This window comes from Musca domestica, unplaced genomic scaffold, assembly GCF_030504385.1.
Source record: "Musca domestica strain aabys unplaced genomic scaffold, Musca_domestica.polishedcontigs.V.1.1 46, whole genome shotgun sequence".
NCBI lineage: Eukaryota > Metazoa > Arthropoda > Insecta > Diptera > Muscidae > Musca > Musca domestica.
Genome location: NW_026712336.1, coordinates 4,800,714 through 4,815,089, shown reverse-complemented (window position 1 = coordinate 4,815,089; position 14,376 = coordinate 4,800,714). Strand labels below are relative to the sequence as shown.

At 35.7% G+C, this 14,376-nt stretch overlaps 3 protein-coding genes across 3 annotated transcripts; 2 read left to right on the top strand and 1 right to left on the bottom strand.

Moving 5' to 3' along the window:
• The first annotated feature begins 1,656 nt into the window (after positions 1-1,656).
• LOC101893742 (alpha-tocopherol transfer protein-like) lies at positions 1,657-2,816 on the top strand. Its single transcript, XM_020035274.2, has 3 exons — positions 1,657-1,974; positions 2,032-2,401; positions 2,466-2,816. Exons 1-3 carry the CDS (start codon positions 1,673-1,675, stop codon positions 2,721-2,723), a joined length of 930 nt encoding a protein of 309 aa, XP_019890833.1. The 5' UTR covers positions 1,657-1,672; the 3' UTR covers positions 2,724-2,816.
• Positions 2,817-6,235: 3,419 nt separating this feature from the next.
• LOC101893910 (alpha-tocopherol transfer protein-like) lies at positions 6,236-11,822 on the top strand. Its single transcript, XM_005179147.4, has 3 exons — positions 6,236-6,555; positions 6,621-6,990; positions 9,846-11,822. The coding sequence occupies exons 1-3, from the start codon at positions 6,254-6,256 to the stop codon at positions 10,101-10,103; spliced, it is 930 nt and encodes a 309-aa protein (XP_005179204.1). The 5' UTR covers positions 6,236-6,253; the 3' UTR covers positions 10,104-11,822.
• On the bottom strand, positions 11,820-13,095 carry LOC101894084 (alpha-tocopherol transfer protein). The gene is made up of 3 exons (XM_005179148.4): positions 12,752-13,095; positions 12,294-12,663; positions 11,820-12,105 (listed from the first exon to the last, which is right to left on the bottom strand). Exons 1-3 carry the CDS (start codon positions 13,093-13,095, stop codon positions 11,848-11,850), a joined length of 972 nt encoding a protein of 323 aa, XP_005179205.1. The 3' UTR covers positions 11,820-11,847.
• Positions 13,096-14,376: the final 1,281 nt, after the last annotated feature.

Genomic DNA, 14,376 nt, shown 5'->3' with positions numbered 1-14,376 from the left:
TTCAAAAGCGAAATCTTTCAAAATGGATTTGGACATTAGGGGGTTTCTAACATATTGTAGTGTTGTAGGGTATCACATGGTCGGCCCCGCACGACTATAGCCTTTGCTTACTTGTTTTTTAATTTTATTGAATGAAAGCAAGAAATGTCGGAAATAGCAACAAATTTTAGGATAAGTTTAGATTTTTTCGAATTGTGGCCTTCAAGTGGCCAATGGAACAGTCACACGCTGCCCGAATGTTGCTCTGCGGTATTTTTGCCCATTCCCGGCGATTTAGGTGATCGACACGTTGGTATTTTGTAGTGCCTACCATGCTTTCTAAAATACTCCAGACACAATAGTCCAACGGATCGGTATACGGAGATTTTGGTGGCCATTGTGCGCTGTAATATTCGGCATAATACTCGCGCTAATATTCGGCATTTATTCTGATGCCAGATTTTGGTGGCCATTGTGCGCTGTAACCATTCTAGTTTGGCGCATGCTGAGTGCGATGGTGCTGATTCCTGTTGGAATATCCAAGGTCTACTGCCAAAAACTTTTCGTGCCCAAGGCTTTAATACACCCTTCAGGATATATTTTCCGATAATTTTCGGCATTTATTCTGATGCCACGGTCGATTAATACGAGCGGAGAGCGACCATCGGCTGTGTATGGCGGCCCACACCATCACCATGGCCGGCGCTTAAGTTCTGGTGGCCATCCGAAGGTACTCATTTTTTCAATGGCTTTACCCCAAGTTCATTTTTCAATATTTGCCGAATGGAATATTGTGATATGTTCAGCTCACGAGCCATTTTTCGGTCAATGCGACGCGGGTTTCGATCAAGTCGCTTCTTTACTTTTCGAACCATTTCTGCTGATGTTGCTGTTTTGTTCCGTCCACTTCCTTGACGTCGGGCTACGCTACCAGGATCACGGTAATGAGCGATGGTACGAGACACAACGATTTATTCACATTTAAATACTGGAGTGCTCTAACGATAGCCACTTGTGGTTTTCCAGCCAAATATAAAGAAATCATGCTTGAATTCCATCACGAATAACTTTTCTCTGGAAAATTTTTACCAAAATGCTTTTGTAGGCTTGTAAACACTATAATGAATTGTCACTGGAATAATTTTAGCAGCTGTCGGACGAGTGGCATAGAAATGACAGCAGTCTGAAGTTGGTTGCCGTTTTTTCATCTCATCGTGTATACGAGTGGACCGATTTAGCCCATCTTCGAACCTGCCTGCAGGTTTTTAGATTAAATCCATCTATAAACACATCACCGCACCATATGAAAAGCTCAGTATAGACGGTTGTTACTCTATTTTTTCTTGTTCTCTTATTTCTCCTAACAGAATTCATAGCTCGTGTTTGCACAGCTGCATTGACATTGTTTTATTTGATAACTGTTTTTTGGGAATTTTAAATCATTTGTGCTAATATTTCAAAACATTTTAATGTGTTTTTAAATACCATCACGAAAGCGCCCGTGTTCCAGATGTAGACTGAGGTATTGCATGTGAGGCAGAAAGCTATTAATAACATGAATACGACATATGCCTCTCATCCTCTCATATAATTAATGATTCAAGTAGGGTTGTCAAAAATTTTAGCTCCAAAAAAGTTATAAATATAAGTACAATTTCAATTACTTTCAAATATAGCATACACATGAAGAACGATGCCACAAATAGAACCACTAACACCGGAATTGCAAAAAATTGCCATGGAAGAATTGGGCGAGGTGCCCGATAGAATACCACAAGATTTGATGGCACTAAAAACGTGGATAGAACAACAGCCCCATTTGAGAGCACGCACAGATGATCAGTTTCTGATACAATTTTTGAGAGGTTGTAAATATAGTTTGGAAAAGGCTAAAGTCAAGATTGATTTATATTTCTCCATGAAGACCAAATATCCACAAATGCTGGCAGTTACGGATGTGGATGATGCTAGATTTAAGGAAATTCATAATACAGGGTAAGGATTGCAAATGGAATTTATTAATGGAATATAAGACAAATTATTAAATTTAAGGTGCTTTACCCTATTACCAACGCCCTTGAACGAAAATGGTCCCCGAATCCTGTTCTATCAATATAATTATGATCCTGATAAAATGAGCATAGAAGATATCTATCTTCCCACCAGTGCCATGTTGGAATTGACCCTGCTCAATGATCCCTATGCTGGCATACATGGATTTGTGTATATTTTTGATTTTGAAAAACTAACAGCAAGACATTTATTACAACTAACACCGAGTATCTGCAAAAGAGTGGTAACATATTTGGAGAAGTCTCTACCACTTCGGGTGCGCGGAGTTTATTTTATTAATATTCCCGCGGCAGCTCAACCAATATTGAAATTTACCATTTCATTGTGTTCGGAGAAAATACAAAAGAAGGTAAGTGAATTCAAACTTTTAAAAGTTGGCCCAAAAAATAGTTATTTTCTCTAATTTTCCATAGATGCATGTCCTGGGCCATGGCATAAAGGACTTGATCAAACACATACCCCTAAAATATTTGCCCAAAGATTATGGCGGCGAAAATGGTCTGTGCAGTGAGTTAACACAGGAATATATCAAAGTTTTGGAACAGTATCGTGATCACTTCAAAGAAAATACAAAATATGGTACTGACGAGCATTTGCGAGTTGGTGAAAAGTTCGATTTGGATGGCCTGTATGGAGTGGGTGGATCTTTTCGTCAGTTGGTAGTGGATTAACATGGAATAAAGATGGAGAAGGAATATACACTAATTTCGATAAATGATGGAGATTTTATTGTCATAACCCTTTGTTGAGGAGTGTGTTGAGTTTTGTTTTCTTAAATTGTTTTAAACCCCTCGACGCTTAAGAGAGAGGTACTACGAGTATTTTCTTTTATTTACTAATGAGAAATTATAAAACAATTTTCTCAAAATTTAGTCAGAACTTGGCAGATTAGTATATAAATAAAGTCGAGCATTATTTCGAAAAAATATTTCATTTACATAAATTCAGATAACACACATTCGAATTTTGTCAGGAAACTGGTTACGTTCGAGACCTCCCGATATTCGATATTTTTTACGATTTAGAACACATTTTCTAACCGAATAGTTTAAAATTGGACACTGATAATTATTGCTCTGTTCAGATAATCGTTTAAACTTCGGTATTTTGAATTTGTTTTTCTTATATCGCCCATAGAGCAGAGCGTACGAATATTTGGAATTTTCGTGATTTTAGTAATATAATTTACAGATTTTTTAAAATTTGGTATTTAAAACTCGTAATAAATAACAACCTCTGTTGCAGGAAATAGGTACGATCGACTCTTCGGTAATTTGAAGACTTTTTAACAACCCATTTCACTGGCAAAAATGACATTTGCGAAATTAAAAGAACTTTTTTACATAAATATTGGGATGTTTTCAGGATTTTTGATTATTTTTATACACTCACTAAATATGGAATTTAAGTAAAGTTTGCCATTCCGTTTATAGCTCATTGAAATAATTATTTGTGGGAAAGTATATATTTCGGTGTGTCTAATCTCAAATTATTATGTTTTGAGAAAAGTGCGTTTTGCGTTATCAATTGAAAATTGATTTCTGTTATTATGAAGATCATTACCGAAAAAGTAGTGTAAGAACAAATACAAGGTGGCACAAAAGTAATCCTCCTATCAGCATATGCTATAAATTTTACAATTGGCCCCTAATGTCTTAATTACAGCCAAAAAACATCGGAAGTTTACTTTGCGCCACTTTGTACGTATATATGTACTTGACAGACATTCCGGCCAGGCCGAACTTTTAATACCCTTCACAATTAGGAAAATAAAAATGTGTCTGTGAATGCCGAAATTCCAGCATTCGGAGGTAAGACTCCCTTCTGTTATTAGGAACATACAATACAAACTTCCAACAATTCCGTAAAAAGGTTGGCTTCAATCGCTAAGATATCAAATATCGGGTGAATTGTTGTTCTATAAAAGCAGAAGAATCCATTACGGAATCCAATTGCTGAACTTTTAGTAATTTCGTTAAAATATCAAACTTTGGGAAGTACCTTTATATGGGAACCAAAAGAAAATGGGGACCTATATAGGTAATGTTCTGTCACATTAGGTTGAACATATTATGAATTCTTAATGCGGATTGTCATAAAATGGATTGTTGATAAAATCGTCACCATATCGAAAATCGGGAGAAACTTTTATGTGGGGGCTATCGTGGGTCTTTATCTTCCACGTTCTGCCACAGAAGGAAGAACATGTTATGAACTCTAAAAACCCAATTTTAAACTTTTCCGTCAGAGAGTATGGCTAAATCGTATTGGAAGGTACATTTATATGGGGGCTATATAAAAATGTGGAACCAAAAAAACAAAGTTCTGCCACAGAAGGAAAACTCTAAATTCCGAATAATAAACTATTCCGTTAGATAGAGTTGTTAAAACCGTCAAAATACTGAACATGGAGAGGTACGCTTATATGGGAGCGAAAACGTTGACCGATATGGCTCATCTTCGAACTTGACCTGACTGCAGACAAAACACAACTTTATGCATCATTTTAGCTATCTATCGCATGTCGTTTGGACCCTAGCGTGATTACAGCAGACAAACGGACGAACATGGCTAAATCGACTTTCAGGATAAATTCGATTGAATGTGCAACAATCCATGCAATTTGGGCAGATATAATATATTTGGTGCAAATCAGCCGTGAAATCGGATGAAGAAGATATATAGAAATCTGAACCTAACTCGAACCAATTTAGCAGAGGTATTTCTACGCTGTGTCTAATATCTGGTATCAAATATCATTGTTGTGGAGTGCATATTGCGAATATGAATTTCATTTCAACCCCTAGATATTATGCGATCATCTTGAAAAGAAATAGGGTTCTATTCTGGCCCTATCCCCAACTCCATTCTTAATTTCGTGAAGATCGGGCCATAATTGCGACCTGTAGAGTGATTACAAATTAACATGGACAGACGGACAGATGGACAGACGGACATACATAGCTAGATCGACTCAGCTCGGCGAGATAGGAAGATCCATATATACTTTCCTATGTGGGAAATCAATATTTCGAGGTGTTACATAATTTTTAGCCCAATCAAACTTATAATACCCCCAACACATAGTGTTGTAGGGTATAAAAATATATTTTATATGTAGACATTTTTTTGTTGCCCTATATGAAGATAATGCCATGTTTATAATAGAGTTTTTTTAGGGTTAACCAACTTTAAGAGGATTTATTTAGAGTATAAGTAGTGAATGTGACAATTTTAATCCAAACCCCTTTATATGCAAACGTACTGCAAGTCATCAGTCACTTTTTAAAACGATTTGCATATATAATCTGACATTTTCTATTTTAAGATTTCGGAATATGTTTTGAAGAAAATTTTAAAGTCCTCGTGTTACTACTGATGCTTCTCTATTATCAACCTAATTTTGGGATATTTTTTCTGGGGAGAGACTTCCACAAGCAAGATCAAGTCCCTGAAATACTGCAACAAAGTCAAACGCCTTTTTTTTACTTTCGCGCTAATATTCGGCATTTATTCTGATGTCACGTTCGATTAATACGAGTGAAAAGCGACCATCGCCTGTTATGGCGGTCCAGCAGTTTTTTCATCTCACTCTGTAGTATTGCATTTGTGTTTTTCTGTCTCCTTGCTCTAAATACTAATTCTCTAATTCTTTTTAAATCGATAAAACTTCTCATGTAGTCCATAGATATTGTGGTCTCTCTTGAATACCCTTAATATTTTTGAAATATTTTTTAAAAACATTTATTTACTCGAATTTTACTCACAGATTTGACTCAATGATTCGGGTGCATATTCAAACATAGTTAAAATTCAAGTTTTTTATTAATTTGATTGCAGCGACATCAAAACAGTAACCTCAAATATATTAAAAATTCCAGTTTTCAAATGAAAAGTTAACAACATGCGACCAGTTGAAGACAATAAACCCGAAATGTTTATTAGACGCGTTTCTAGCTGTGAATATGCAATAACGAACTGGATGCTGCTACTATGAGCACTAACTACTTAAATTATTTTTAAAATTTTCTTGAGTTAGGTTCGGAGGTTCGGTTGGTCTGCATGTCCACAGGTTTTTTAATACTATAAAATTTAAAATTTATTTACATTTTTCAATTTAAATTATTTATTATTTTGGAACAACTAACCAAATTTTATAAATATCAGTTCAGTTCTTGAGTGGATTTCAGTCTGAACGAGGATGTCACAAGTAAAACCACTGCCGGAAGATATACAAAAAGTTGCCATTGAGGAATTGGGTGAAGTGCCGTCTAGGATACCAGCCGATTTGGAAGCTTTGAAAGAATGGATAAGAATTCAGCCACATCTTAGGGCTCGGATGGATGATCAATTTCTCATACAATTTTTGAGGGGTTCCAAATACAGTTTGGAAAAAGCCAAAGAGAAAGTGGATTTGTATTTTTCGCTGAAGAGCAAATATCCCAACATGTTTTCTCCATGCAATGTGGATGATCCGAAATTTAGACAAATGCACAACTTGGGGTAGGTTTTAAACATTTTTATAATGTCTTGATTTTTTTAATATTTTTTTCTCCAATTTTTCTTAGATGCTATGTCTTACTGCCCAAGCCTTTAAACGGCAATGGTTGCCGTATTTGTGTGGGACGTTTCAGTTATTCGCCGGATAATCTCAACATAGAAGATATTTATCCTCCCACATGTGCCATGTTCGAAATAACCTTTCTCACTGATCCTCATGCCTCTATCCATGGATTTGTTTTCGTATTTGATTTCGGTGAATGTACTGCTAGCCACCTGCTGCAATTTACTCCAACTTTTTGTAAAAAAGTCATTTCATTTTTGGAAAAATCAATGCCCTGCCGTATCCGTGCTGCCTATTTTATAAATGTACCATCAGTTGCCCAGCAAATTTTGAGAGTAATATTTACCTTGTGTTCGGAAAAGTTGCGACAGAGGGTAAGTAAATATAGCTGATGGGGGGGGGGGGGGGGGGGAAATCCTTTCCTCTAAGTTTCCAAAAATAAGGACGAGAAAAAGCGAGTCGTTATTGATATAAAAATCCGACATCTGCTCATATAAAATATTCAGAAGGATTACATAAGTGAAGTAATTTTTTTAGACTTTCCGTAAAAAGTTTTTCAGTGCTATAGGTCAATTTGAAAAATTTTTAAAGAAAACCTTTTGGTTTTTGATTGTTTGAAAAGCCGGACGAACCCTATTGATAAATCGCTTTAGATTTAGATACATCTTCAATATGTAACCTCCTCCGATTTCGGGTTAATTGTATTCCCAATGCGTAGTATGAGCAAATAAGATAACGTGAATTTGCTCCCACATTTTAATAATTAACTAATCAAGTTAGAAAGCATCATACGGAGTACCGACCCTGAGAATTTATTTATGCATAACCTGTTTGGGGGACGTCTTTACGTTATATCTAATATTGCAATTTATGACAGTTACGTTTACTAACAAGTAAAAATAAACATTTAGTTTTGAATTGAAACGCGTTCCACTTTAAACTACAAATACCAGTTAGACCTTTTAGATAATACTGTTAAACTTTTCAAAAAGCCCTAAAGTGGGTGGGGCTGTTGTATGGGGGCCATACCACAACGGGAACCTCCTCCAATTTTAATACCAAATTTGAAACAATTTCGTGGGTAAATTTGACAGGTATTATCAAAATACCGAGTATCGGTAGGTATCGTTATATATGTGCTATAGGAAAAGGTAGACCTATTTTTTTAATTTTCTGGGCCGGAGCTGAGCCCATTATGTACTATTAGGTAAGTCCGTGGAAAAAATGTGGCAAAAATCATAATTATATGGGGGCTATACGGAAATCCCGAATTATACAAACTATGTTCCGCCACAGAAGCTAGCTCAACTTTTGATCAGCATAAACTTCTATGTTGATTAAGCGATGTCCGTCCGTGGAATGAAATAGGTAAATAAAATTTTACTCAAATGTATATTATGTCTGCAGAACTTTTGGTATTGAAAATAGCCCACGTTTGGTATAGCCCTCATATAACGGTACCTCCCGATATTCGGTATTTTGATGATTTTAGCGACCTTATTCACCGGAAGTGTTTCAAATTTGGTATTTGAAATTCGTAATCGATAGTACAGCCTAAGACAAAAAATTGTTTGTACAGGTTCACGTCTTCGTATAGTCTCCATATAGCGGTACCTCCCTATATTCGGTATTTTGATGAGTTTAAATACATTATTCACCGGAATTGTTTTAAATTTGGCATTTGAAGCTCGTAATGGATACTATAGCTTTTGACAGAAAATTGTCTGTGCAGGTCAACGTTTTCGTACAGCCCCAATATAACGGTACCTACCTATATTCGGTATTTTGATGATTTTAGCGACATTATTCACCAAATTTTTGTCAAGTTTCGCATTTGAATGTCGTAATGGCTTATGACAAAAGTTGCCTATGCAGGTCCACGTTGTCGTATAGACCCTAACCCCCCGATATTCGGCATTTTGATGATTTTAGCGACATTATTTACCGAAACTATTTCAAATTTTGTATTTGAAGTTTGTAATGGATACTACAGCCTATGCCAGCAAATTGTCTGTGCAGGTCCACATTTTATAACCTCCATGCAATTGAATATTGTGATGGCTTATGAGAAAAGTTGTATATGCAGGTCCACGTCGTCGTATAGACCAATATAACGGCAACATTCGGTATTTTTAAGACTTTAACAGAATTTTACCGGATTTTTTTTGGTATTCACATTTCGGCCCGGCCGAACTTACAGCTTTTTTACTTGCTTAAATGGGTTATATTTTTCAAAACTTTAATTTTTAGTACATAAAACTTTGGATATATTCCACTTTCACAGTAGTTCCAATCTTGACAAAAGAAACTTTTGTGGGGTACCTACAGAATAAGTGGCTCAATATCGTCCATTTTTTATTGAAGATATATTTTTTTATATATTAATTATAATATTTTATTTTTTTACTTGCTCTTACTAAGGCTACAATATTGCTAAATTATAGGCAAATCTGTTGGAAAATACTTTTTATCCTATTTCGTAAAATTTTATAGGGAGCAAATGAACGCCAAAATACGAAATTATTGTAGCCATTGCAAATACGTTCTAAAATGTAGCCAAAACCTTCAAAGTTCCAAAAAGTGGCAGAACCTTTATAGGGTTGTACTAAAACCAACACGTAGATCGATTTGGAAATTTCTTGAATTCATGATGTACTCATTTTTACAAGTAGTAGGTATGTATTACGAACTTCCAATACAAACACGTCATACAATTCCTTTGTAAAATTTGGCTAAAACTATGAAAACGTCGAATTTCGCAATTATGATCCCTTTCTAAATAATTCTATCAGTTCTATTGAAAAAAATTGAATATAGGGATACATCTTCAGCATCATAGCCAAATATCGGAAGCTACCGTATATGTTATACCGGGACTTGGACATATATGAACATTTTTTAGATGACTGTCTACACATTGCGGAAATATCTAATTTCAAATAATTCCTTTAATATGGATATATGAAAATATGGATCAACATATGTCACATTCGGTATACAGATATGACAACATATACATATATAGACAATATTCGCAACCATTAAAATTTGTAAGTACCAAATTTCGAAAAATTCCGTTTTCACTCAAAATTTAGCAAGGAAATAGGTAGAACATGCATTCCCGTCATCTTACATTGCGTTACGAGAGATTCCATAAAGAATCGATACTCTTTAATTTTGTTATAATATTTTTATCTAATCTTCTCACATATTTTATTTTTACTTTCAGCTCTTTATTATTGGTAACAACATTAATGATCTCACAAAATATATTCCTCTCGAGTATTTGCCCAAGGATTATGGCGGCAACAATGGATCACTCAACGAATTGATCAAGGAATATAATAAAACCTTCGACTCATTTCGTGAATACTTTAAGGAAAATGCCCAATATGGCACCGATGAATCATTGAGAATAGGCAAGCCAATCGATTTGGATGGACCATTCGGTATGGGCGGTTCATTTAGAAAATTAGCTGTAGATTAAGAAAATTATTTAAAAAAACAGATTAAAATAAAATTAAGAAAAGAAAAAAAATAGAGAATTTATTTGAAGTAGATTATACCACCTGTCAACAGCTTCAGAGCAGTAATAGTTTGTTTTCAGAGGGAACTAATAAATGGGAGGCATATCCAAATCTGAATCGATTTTCACTAAATTTGACGGAGACATTTTAATCCTTTATACCAAATAACAGTGCTATAGAGTGCATGATATCACTTCGAGAAGGATTGTATTAAAACAAGCAAAAAAGCAGTAAGTTCGGCCAGGCCGAACTTTGAATACCCTCCACCAATTGGAACAAATTAGAAAATTTTCAAAAAAATAAAATCCATTAAATTTTATTTTAAATCTTTACAATATCTAATATAGGAAGGTGTCGATATATGGGAGTATATATGATATTGTGGATCTATTAAGACAAATCTATGTCTGGGTGTAAAGTACTCACAAGGAACTCCTTGTATGGATTTTCTGACAATTCCGTTGAAAAATGTGGGTAAAATTATCAAAATACCGAATATCGGGGGTACCGTTATATGGGGGATATACGATATCGTGGACCTATATAGACAATTCTCTTTCAGGCGGTAAAGTATTCACAAGGAACTACTTGTGTGAAGTTTCAGACCACTCCATTGAAAAATGTGGTTAACATCTTCAAAATACCGAATATCGGAGGTTACCGTTATATGGGGGCCACGATCCACGATGTCGTAGATCGATATAGGCCAACTTCGAGCTTGACTTGAGGGTACCGTTATATGGGGGCTATACGATATCGTGGATCGATATAGCCCATCTTAGAGCTTGACCTGCCTGCAGATAAAAGAGAGATCTGTGCAAAATTTTAGCTTCCTATCTTAATTCGTTTAGACTGTAGCGTGATTACAACAGACGGACAGACGGACGGACGGACGGACAGGGCTAAATCGTCTTAGAATTTTACGCTAATCAAGAATATATATACTTTGTGGGGTCTAAAATGATTATTTCGATGATACTATGTATGGTGGAGGGTATAAAAATATATATCGGAGACGAGTTCCACAACATGGAAACCTACATACGTTGCGAAATTCACTCAATTTGGGCTGATATAAGCCTTTATTTACACAATAAACCCGAAATCGGATTAAGGATATATATGGGAGCTATATCCAAATCTGAATCGATCGTAATAAAATTTGACCGAGGTATTTCTGTGCTGTATCTGGCACCAAATATCACTGTTGTTGAATGCCGTTTTTTTCTAAGTTGATTATCTGTTTCTGGGCTAAATACGGTTCGTTTTACGAAAATTCAGGTCATTTGGGCAGATATTGGTCATTTGGTGCACAATTAACCCGAAATAATAATGTATAAAAAAATGTTAAAATTAGGGCATTGCAGATTTTCATCAAATTTGATGTACTTGCTTCTAGACTGAAATCGGTTGGATGTGCCAAAATTCAGGTCATTTGGACTGATGTATTTGGTGTAGGGTATAAAACCAAGAATGATATTAGGATCGTCCGCATAGTGAAATATTTGGGTTGCCATAGAAGCTTATTGTTTTTTTTTTATTGAAATGAACCCAAAACCGAAAAATGTCCTGATTTCCTAAAAATTTGGATAGTTATTTTTGAGTGAAAAAAAGCTAAATTTCCATTGATTTACAATTTTATATTTATTTTAATAAAAATTGCAAAATACCTTCACTTATATTTCTGTGTTAACTTTTTATTTCTTAGTCGACTATTATTTTCCTAAACGATCCACCCACACCATAAAGGCCTTCCAAATCAAACATCTTTCCAATACGCAAATGTTCATCAGTTCCATACTGAGCATTGTCTTTGAAATAATCCCGATACAATTCCAATCCCTTGACATATTCCCGAGTTAACTCACTGCACACACCATTCTCACCACCAAAGTCTTTTGGCAGATATTTTAAAGGTACAAACTGGGTCAACTCCTCTATGTCGTGGCCAAAAATATGCATCTGGAAAAAATTATAAAAAACCATTAAAAACTGATTTTTTTAGATTTCAAGGGGTTGGTCTGTGTCGATACGAAAGTCCAGACAAACATTCAAAACTTTTCCAAATATGTTTGTTATTTTTTTTTTTTCTTATTTAATTTTCGCATTCACTTCCATATCGATGTTCTGAAATAAGACCCAATTCTCACCTTCCTTTGTATTTTCTCCGAACACAAGGAAATAATAAATTTAATTATTTGCACTGCAACCGATGGGACATTAAAGCAGTACACCCCTCGTATCCGCAGCGGCAAAGTTTTTTCGAAAAAGGTAACAACTTTCTTACAAACACTGGGTGTGTGCTGTAGCAAGTGCCGTGCCGTAATTTTGCCAAAATCAAAAACATAAACAATGCCATGAACACAGGCATAGGGGTCGTTGAGTAAGGTCAGTTCCATCATGGCACTGGTGGGATAATATATATCTTCTAAGTGAAATTTATTTGGGTCATAGTGGTATTGAAATGCCACTATGCGTGGCCCAGTTTCATTCAAGGGTGTGGGCAATATGGTGTAGCACCTAAAAGCAAATTCGGATATAATTATTATTTATCTAAAATCATTATTTTAATTTTTAATATTATTCCAACTTTCGTTATTAAACTTACCCAATATTATAGATTTCCCTAAAACGAGGCTCATCTATATCGGTTGGTCCAAACATATCGGGATACTTGGATTTCAGTGCAAAATACAAATCCAGTTTTTCTTTAGCTCTCTCCAAACTATATTTACAGCCACGTAGAAATTGTATCAAAAACTGATCATCGGTGCGTGCCCTTAAATGGGGCTGTTGTTCGATCCATCTCTTCAATGCTTGCAAATCTTCCGGTATTCGTTGGGGATCTTCACCCAATTCTCGTTTGGCAACTTCCTGCAATTCTGACGGTAGCGGTCTTATCTTGGCAGTATCTTTAGACCAGCTGGAGACCAGTGGGTCTCTATGAACCATGTGGAGGCCAGTAGGACCTCATAGACCTGCTGGAGGCCAGGAAGTCTTTATAGCCGAGCTGGCGGCCAAGGAGTATAGGCCAATGGGTCTATTTGAACGTAATACATCCTTTCAGATCAGCAGGAGACTAGTGGGTCTTTATTGACAACCTGGTGGCCAAAGTGTCTTTATAGACGAGATGGAGGCCAGGCAGCCTTTATGGACACGTTGGAGGCCAGGGAGTCTTTGTGGACGACCTGGAGACCAGATTGTTTTTATAGATGAGCTGAAAGCCAATGAGTGTATACAGACCAGCTGGAGGCCAGTGTGTCCTTACTGGAGGCTAGTGGATCTCTGTAGAGCAGCTGGAAGGCCAGTGGATCTTTATAGATCAGCTGAATACCAGCGGGTCTTATTCGCCCACTTTTTATATATAACCCAATGAGGACCAGTGCTTTTTATGGACCCACTAGTGACAGTGAATCTTTATAGATCCACAGAAGACCAGAGGGTCCTAATGGAACCACATAAACTCAGTGGGTATACCCACTGAAGGCCAGTATGTTGTTATTTCTAGTCTCACTAGAGTCCAGTGAGTATTTTTAGTGGGACCAATAGGGTTTTCTAGACCCACTGAAGACTTGTGGGTCTTTATAGTCCTTTTGAAGTCCAGTGAGTTTTTATAGTCCCACTGAAGTCCAGTGGCTCTTTATGCACCCTCTGAGGGGCCAGTGGGTTGTTATAATGGCCAGCGGGTCTCCATAGACCAGATGCAGCTTATATGGTTATATCTGTCGAACCTTAATTCTTAATTTACATTTTCTCTACATCCCCCTCTATGATTTTTTTGTAACTAAAAAGTCCTCACCTCCATGAAAAAAAATATTACTTTGTTGCAGGTTTTGGAAATTTTACCCCAAAAACATAGATTGAGTAAACCGATAAATTAAATTATTTTTTAAACTGCACTAAATAAGACGCTTAAGATGAAGATAATGTTGTTTTTGTTTTATTATATTCATAATAAAATATCTTAAATTACCAGAGATCTTATTATTAACTTTTAAGACCCGTGAATATATTCCCACTTCGTTGTGGATATTGTTGTAAATCAGCATTCGTCGATAATTTCACGCCAATAAAATTATGAAGCGTACATAAATTGCAATTATGCTCACTTACCTTTACAGTAAAAGTTTGATATATGTAGTTTTTTTTTTTTTTTAATTCAAATTATTTTGGTTAAGTTAAATTTGATTTTGTAAAATTTGTTGAGAAAAGACGTTGGCTAATTTTTTCCAA